The sequence below is a fragment of the Apodemus sylvaticus genome, chromosome 7, assembly GCF_947179515.1.
Source record: "Apodemus sylvaticus chromosome 7, mApoSyl1.1, whole genome shotgun sequence".
NCBI lineage: Eukaryota > Metazoa > Chordata > Mammalia > Rodentia > Muridae > Apodemus > Apodemus sylvaticus.
The window spans coordinates 102,794,262-102,802,791 of record NC_067478.1 but is presented as its reverse complement, the minus strand read 5'-3'; the positions used below and the strand labels follow the sequence as shown (position 1 = coordinate 102,802,791).

Sequence of the window (8,530 nt, the reverse complement as noted above, 5' to 3'; positions counted from 1 at the left end):
CTATACATGATGTCCTTTCCTGTTCAGCTTTGATTTCAAGTATGTTCCCAAGTTACATGTTCCCAAGTTGTACCTCATGTGCCTGTTAGCCTCTGAGTGTTTATATTCAGTTCTACAAACGTAGGGGGATTCATTCTATTTGAAATCAGAAGGACAGGGTGACAGATAGGATACCTCAGTATTTCCTTGACAATAAACTTTCAAAATGTTACTCAGTTTCATAATTGGTGGAGATCTATCCCATCACTCCAACCCTCTGTGGGATTATTTTTCAGTTTTTATTTTTCTAATAGTTTTCTCACTTTGAAGTTCCTACCATGAAGTTGCACCATTAATCTCTTATATGTCTATAATTATGTATCCTTTCTGGACTTAATGTTGTTTATTATTTTTTCATCCAAAATCAATTTTCCTTAATTTTACAGCAATTTTGTCCTTTGGGTTTGTTCGTCTGCTTTAGATTCCTAATGCATCTTAAAGCTATAATTCTGTGCTTTCATCATGGTTTTGGGAAAATGCTCTGTCAAATGCTTCTTAAATGTTTCCTTCTCCTTCATGTTCTCTATTAACGGGTGCTGAAGTCCTGAGTGTGTTAGAATTTTCTCTCTGTCCGCCATCTCTCTTAATATCTCCTTTAATCACCCATCCTGCTGTTCTGTATGCTGTGGTCCAGCAATTTATTCCAACAAATGAGCTAGATCAATAATTCTCTCTGCGGTTATACACAATAAACTATTTTACAGTTTATTTAGCATGCTTACTGAGGACCTTACTTTTTCCTCTATGGTCATGGGACGGTGGATGTCCCATTCAGTTGTATTTTGAATCTGTATAGCCATCCTGACACTCTGGTATTGTTAGGTCCTATTTGTGTGGTGTTCTTTCTTTAGAACCCTTGCCTAGATCTTACATATCAGATGGTGTCTGTGTCTACAGCCTTCAATTCTACATACGCTCCTCTGAACCTCACCCCTGGGAGCTCTCTGTCCCAAATACTTAACAGTCTTGAATTGAGATTTTATATTTATTCCATCTTAAGGTTACCTTATTTTGTAGACTCCAAATGAGATTATTTTTCTTCCAGAAAAGGTTTGTGTCTGTCATTCACAAGCTTCCACTAACTTAAGATTTCTTCAAGCTTCCCTCGAAGACTGTAGCTCAAACTAGATGTCTAAAACTCAGCTGCTTTTTCTTATAGATACAACAAAGCTCTCCATGAAAAATGTGTCCTGCTAAGGACCTCAGTCCCTGAGGTCTCCGTTCCGCTCTCGTCTGGTCACTGCCCAGTACTCTCAGTTTTACCCTGATCTCAACATTTGTTTCCATGTTTTATTTCAAGATTGGATTTATTTCAAGATCGGCTTACTACATATACCCAATAATGTATTCTCACTCTTAAGAACCCATTAATCTACCACAGCGTTTTCCCTTCAGTGTCTAGATGTTTCTGCAGTGGGAGCATCTCCCAGAGCACCTAGCAGTCTGTAGAACCAGACCTGGAAGTTAATCTGAGAACTGTGTCTGTATGAAATTAAAAGAAACATTGAAAACTCCCATAGCTATCAGTCTCCATTTCAGTAGCCTGATAATTGAAACATGATAGTTTCACATAGCCTACGGGCAGGAAGGAAAGAACTGTCATGGACTAAATCACATCTTTTCAAAACGCACATGGTAAAGTCCCAATGCTCAGTTTACCTCAGAATGAGGCTGCATTTGGAGATTGGTAATTATAGTTGAACAAAGTCATGGTAGCGGGACTCAACATGCTAGCGTCTTTTTAGGAAAAGGTAGAGAAACAGGAATTCCCAAGCACAAGAAAGACCCAGGGAAGACCCAATGACAACTACGTTCAAGGAAAGATCCCCCTAGAAGAGCCAAGCATTCACTTGGAACTTGGAATTTCACTTGGAAGTTCCAATGTCTTACGTTATAAGAACTCCAAATTCTGTTATTTAAAAGATTTTGTCTATAACGTTCTCTTGAGAGCCCTATTAAACTAATGCAGATTGCAAAGAATTAAGTGGTCTTCTTATTCTTATAATGACCTGTTCCTCTTGCCTTCCCGGGAAACGTTATACATCTCTCCAGGCCATCTCACAAGTCATATCTTCTAGGTAAATTCCCCTAATCTAGCTCCTTTCCCTAGTTTAACATATTTCAATTATATGGTTTTACACTGTATCCTTCTCTGTCTTTTATATGCAATGTGAATTCCTGAAGAGAAGTTACCTAGAGTCCGTTTTTGAATTCCTGGCCCCTATGTCCACCCTTGTAGGATCTGTGGATTGCTCAGCATATCATACTCCTTGCTGCCCTCTGGTGGCTATCTGCTCTCAACACATCACTGAAGGCAGAACTGGGACAACACCCAGTTCTTGTAGATTCCGTTAAGAATCAAGAAGATAGTTCTGTATTACAGGAGAGGGTCTGATCTTATAAGGAGGCAGGAGAGTCAAGGGTGGGAAAGAGATGTGACTGGAGACGCGGGGGAGCAGAGGTGGCAGGAATGCGAGGGCAGGAGCCGGAAAGCAGGTGTCCCCTAGGTGCTGGAAAGGACTGGGAAGCACATTCTCTTTCGCGACCTCCGGGCTGAGCACACCCCTGCCCGTCCATTTGAGGCTGCTAACTTCCCGTACTGTAAGAGGATAAACTGTGTGGCTGCGAGGGGCAAGGCTCACGGCAGCTTGACAGATCAGCAATGGGAAACACATCTCTAGCCTACCACGAGCCTTTTGCTGGTTCACACATACACTTCTCCTACCATGCTCAAGTGTGTTCTCACCACCAATGGTCCCTCTCCTGGCATTATTTCATTTCCCGGGTGCCTAGACAGTATGGCTTTAAATTTTAGCACCTTACTTCTAAGGGTGTTAAGGGTCTGACTATTTGCTATTTCTTTATCTAGTCTAAAAAAAATCTCAGCATGGCAACCTGTTCCAATCATGTTTGCTTGTTTCCTACACCAAGGGAACAAAACATCTGAGGAGAGAACAACAGAACAACATATATTAACGCAATGACAGACTCATGCCTGGTGACCTCTAAGTCTCTGTCTTTTGTGCGAATTCCATTACTTCTTTTCCAGCAACAGCTCTACCCCATGCCCCCTCTTGGCTCCCCTTCACCATCATCAGAATCCTCCCCTTTGCCTTATGGCTTTATTTTTGTTCCTGTTTTTGTTTCCGGCAGTAGTGATTGAATTAAAGGCCTTGAAGAAGCTCATGTCTTTCTTTCTTTCTTTCTTTCTTTCTTTCTTTCTTTCTTTCTTTCTTTCTTTCTTTCTTTCTTTCTTTTTTTGAACAAATAGAGTGTGAATAAGTTGTTCAGGCTGCCCTTGAGCTCACCCTGTAGTCCGGGCCAATCTTTCAAGCCACCTGCCCAGGGCTCCCAGGTTTCTGGTAATACAGCCCACAACACCAATCCTGCCTTATCTTCTGTTTTTCAAGAGACCCTGAGGGCTGGTATGGACTTGTTCCAACCTGGCCTTTGTCACTGTGCCTTTAGTTCTCATAGTACCTGGAAGACAACCCCTCCCTCTGCTCCTTTGTGTCCTAGTCTACATGTCCCCAAAACACACTCCGTCCTTCTCTACTGGCAAATGTAGGAGTGAGCATCTGTGAAGCACCCTAGACCCTAGGTCACCACCCACGTTTGTGTTTGTGTCTTGTTGCTCTGTCTTCTATTCATGTCACCCCACATTAAACATGACGTCATACTTAAATGCTTTGCTCTTCCTGTGTGTCTCCCCTTCAGTGAGACTGAGAATGCCTTTGGGTGAATTGGTGGCTTTTGTCTTCTTAGCCCTGACACTCTGGCACTATGCCTTTAACATTCTGAGAAATAGCAAGTAGGAAGGCAAGAGGCATCTCTTGAGAGGTGAGTGACCGGCCAGCCTCTCCCACCACAGGCACGATCTATTCTTTATCAGGCAGGAAGGACTCTTACCTCCTCCCAATGATTAATCTGTTTGGAGACTAAGATCTGTCCTAAGACCCCAGGCAGAAGCTCATAGCCGTCCAAATGACAAGTGCATCGGCACGTCCATCAACCATGCTTTGGAATCAGGAAGACACTCTTGGCAACCTTGGGGCTCCAGACCATCTGGTCAGGTGGCACCATGCCCACTTACAAGGTCAGTTCGTGGCTACCCTGCACTCTCCATCTCATGATGCATGGGGACTTTTTCTCTGAGCTGTGGAAGCGAAGTCTTAAGTGGCAGCATTAGTTCCTCCGTCATTTAATTCTCTGCTGTAATTCTTGCGTGGGTGGCAGGGATATTTACTTCCCCAGAGCATTACTGTCAGGGAACTGTTCCCGAAACAACACCATCATTTGGGAGGGCATACGGGGCAGGCAGTATGCAGTTCTCACGCTTCTTCCAGTCGGGTGGAGGGTTGCAGTGATGTGATGCTCACCATGGAAATGTGGACCAGTGATTTTTAACTTCAGAGATCACCTTGCTTGCTTAGCAGACACTTTGATCCTAAATTACATCGGTGGCCTTAGAGGCCATTAGTTGTCAAGCACATCCATTTGTAAATGATAGTTTCTTTCAAATTCACCTCTACCCGGCAGTGGAGATGAGAAAGGCAGCTATAATATCTCTCTTGGTGGTACAGGGTTGTTTTGTTTTGCTTGTTATTTTTTGGGGGTGTGTGTGTTGGTTTTGGTTTTGGTTTTTGTTGTTGGGTTTTGTTTTGTTTTGTGAATTTGTCTAAATCCTTCAAGGCTACGAGCAGAGGACAGACCAGTACAAGAATGATGCAAACAGCACTCATCTGTGCCTAACTAAAAAGGAGAGCCACACTGCAGACAGAGTCCCTAAGGAGCAAGGTGGAGACTTATGCAGGCTTCACACACACAAAAAGGCATAAATGCTTCTACACATAGCCGCTGTCACTTTCAGATACTGACTCTCTTTGTACGTCACTGTTTTTGAGTAGACAACTGGCAGATGTATACAAAGCAGAACACAGACAGATGCATATTCTAAACCAAATGCGTTAGAGGGTAAACTAAAAACCACTAGGCGTCTTCCTCTGCGCTGCATGCCTAGGCACTTGGGAAGAAAAGGAAACCGACAGACAGAAAAACTCTCCAAGATTCGACACAAAGGCTACCTTCTTAACGGGATCCCTTTAAAGTATTGCGATTCACTAAAATCATTCCCGAACATACTTAAGATTGTGCAATTCACTATATCTTATACAGACTCGCTTTACTGGAAGCTGATTCATGTCAAATAAACTCATTCCCTCAATTAGCTTCAAGGACTACAAGGACCCACTCTCCAAGCCAGTGACTAAACATAGGAAATATTCTCTAGAAACCTGCCCCACATCTTAATACTTATCTTTTACAACTTCGGAGGACAAACGAGGTGGACTGTGAATTGAGGAAAGTTGGTGGGGGTGGGGATGGAGGTGGGATGTTCTAAAAGAAGCAGGGAGAATGTTAAAAATCCATCATCAAGCTCCTAAACGTATGTTTCCCAGGGAATTAAAACAAAGTTTATTACTGAAATTTTCCCTAAACGGCTAGAGATATTTACAAACAGCACTTCATAGAGCGTGGGCAAGTACAGAAGACTTCCTATCTCCCTTTTGGCACCGATGAGTACCAGCTCTGGGCTCTCAGGTTAACAGAGCGATGTGCGCGCCAGCCGCCACCACTGCTTCTCACCACCAGGGGGCGCCCGTGGCACTGATCCACCGGGCCGCTCTCCCAGCGTACCCCGCTCCCGCAGGCCGCGACCCGGAAGCTGTCGCCGGCTGGCAGCCGGCCGGCGGCTCTGTCCACTTTGGAGTTGTGCAGTGTAGTAGCCTGGGCTGCCGGAGCTTGCTGTGGCTGCTGGCCGCGGCTGTCGGAAGGAACCCCCAAGGAGTTCTTTCCCAGGGGCGCAGCCTGGGCACGCGTCCCCCGGCGACGTGTGACCCGATCTGCCGGCTGCTGCTTCGGAGTTCGTAAGTGTCCATGGGCCGCGCGGGGCTGCGAAGAGACTCTCCGCCTGGGCCATGATGATGAAGGTCGTCAAAAGTTTTCCTCATCTCGGTTGGAAGAGGCTAGTTGATGGGCTCTGTTGACAGAAGCGAGCGGGAGAAGCAGGGCTTTCTCTGTCGCTTTGCAGTGCCAGTAGTATCGAGGGTCCAGAGTTCACTCAGTAGCATCCAGACTTGTTCTTTTCTGGGACAGTTCATGCTCTCACTCCTGACACCAGAATAAAATAGGAGGCTGTCATCTGTGGAAACCCACTTGTCCTTTCAGCCATGAAGGCACAAACAGTGTCCCCTACCCAGGGGAGTATCTCCGAGTCCAGTTATGTTTACAGCAATCTATGGAGTAGCTGGAAACTAATGTTCGTGGGGGTCTTGCTGGGCTGGCTACTGGTCATCCACCTTCTGGTCAACATGTGGCTTCTGATCCTTCTGTGTGCATCGCTGGTAGTGCTGGGAGCATGGCTGGGCTCCACTGCCATCGTAGGGGCTTCAGGTCAATTGCACCTGGAACGATTCATTACAATTGCCACCTGTCCTCCATGTCCCGAGGCAGAAAGGCAGCTGGAACAGGAGATTAACCGCACCATCCAGATGATTATCCGAGACTTCGTGTTATCCTGGTATCGTTCAGTGAGCCATGAGCCGGCATTCCAGGCAGAGATGGAAGCAGCCATGAAAGGGTTAGTTCAGGAGCTTCGAAGGCGGATGAGCTTAGTGGACAGCCATGCCCTTACCCAGAAGGTTCTGACACTCTGTGGTTGTCACCTGCAGAGCTATATTCAGGCAAAGGAGGCTACTGCGAAGGAGCAGAGCTGTCCAGTCCAGCCCTCCCAGCTGTGGGATGCTTACTGTCAGGTGACTACCCCCCACCCTGCCATGAGCTGTCCCACCACGGAGGTCACGTATGCACGTGGCATTGTGAATTTGATACTAAAAGAGTTAGTGCCCAAGCCCCACCTGGAGACTAGGACGGGACGGCACGTTGTGGTTGAACTTATTACTTGCAATGTAATCTTACCACTGATCAGCAAGCTATCAGATCCTGACTGGATCCACCTTATACTTGTGAGTATCTTTTCCAAGTGCAGACAAGATGCAGCCCAAGCAACTAAACCCCCCTGCCCACCCAGTGTCCCAGAGCAGCCCTCAGTGCCCACGTCTCTGCCATTGATTGTTGACGCAGAGAGTCTGCCCTTAGGAAAAGCATCTTCTCCAGCAACAGTCCCAGTGCATGTCACCTTCAATGAGCTAGCCCCCTCCCCAGAGATCGAAGAAGGCTACGAAGCTGTAGAGGGAGATTTGCCTGGGATGCTTGAAGAAAGAAAAGTAGGAAATGACTCATCCCATTTTCTACGGCCAGATATCCGAGGCCCCTTGTTTTTATGTGAAGACTCAGAACTAGAGTCGCCACTGTCTGAACTGGGCAAAGAAACCATCATGCTGATGACCCCAGGCAACTTCCTTTCAGACAGGATCCAAGATGCTCTGTGTGCCCTAGACGATTCCGGGGCTCTGGAACCTAAGGATGGCGAGGGGTCTGAGTGCATGGACGGAGCAGAAGCTGAGGAGGCTCCAGGAACGGAGACAGAGACCGGCATGCTGGTCTCCATGCTGAATTGCCCAGAGATCCAGATTGACACTGCAGACAAGGAGGCAGAGCAAGATGACACCTCTCTTACAGCTTTGCTAGAGGAACCAGAAAAAACCTGTCCCCTACGGCCTTCATGCCTAGACAAAGATCTCCCCAGCAGCATTTGCTCCCTTGAGCCCGCTGTACCCCCAGTGCCACTGTCCTCCTCTCCACCTGGTCCTCTCGGCTCAGCCACCTTCAGCTTCGAGTCCCTGAGCAGTCCAGATGGCCCAGTTGTCATCCAGAACCTTCGGATCACTGGCACCATCACTGCCCGAGAGCACAGCGGGACGGGATTCCACCCATACACGCTATACACTGTGAAGGTAACAGGATGACGGCTGTGGTCGCTCACTCTGGGGATGGGGTTTAGAAAGCAGAGTCAGGAAACAGAACATTGCAAGGGCAGGTAAGAGCATCCCGTGTTGGTTAAGTAAGTGCGCGAGTGGTGTGTAGCTCATCTGGAAGCCAGGATCAGCCCCTATGACAGAACCACACAAACAGCTCCTGAAGTTCTCTGTGTTAGAATGCTGGGGGTCAAAGTGTCCATTGGTTCTCGAGCCTGCTTCCACCTCAGTATCACTCAGGCTGCTTTTGAAATATACTGATTCTGACAGACAGATTCTGGCTAAGAATTTCTAAGAATGCATCCCAAGAGTCTACATTTTAAAAAGACGCCTTATTTATTTTTATTTTACGTGCATATTTTGCCTGCATGTATGTAAAGGCACTGTGTGCCTGGTGCTTGTGGAGATGGTTCTAGATCATCTGAATCTAGAGTTAACAGTTGTAAGCTGCCACGTGGGTGCCGGGAACCAAACCCTGGCTCTCTGCAAGAGCATCACATGCTTTTAACTGCCGAGCCATTTCTCCCCACTTCTCTGTCCCCACACATTTACTT

At 46.7% G+C, this 8,530-nt stretch overlaps 1 protein-coding gene across 2 annotated transcripts in view; it reads left to right on the top strand.

Moving 5' to 3' along the window:
* Positions 1–5,759: 5,759 nt before the first annotated feature.
* The window catches only part of Snx19 (sorting nexin 19), a 46,682-nt gene continuing 43,911 nt past the window's right edge, over positions 5,760–8,530 (top strand). For both annotated transcript variants that reach the window (XR_007978876.1, XM_052188772.1), the window contains exon 1: positions 5,760–7,955. Coding sequence is in view for 1 of the 2 variants with exons in the window: in XM_052188772.1 (XP_052044732.1) it covers positions 6,270–7,955 (1,686 nt within the window). In the remaining variant the exon portion in view is untranslated. The remainder of the gene's footprint in view (positions 7,956–8,530) is intronic.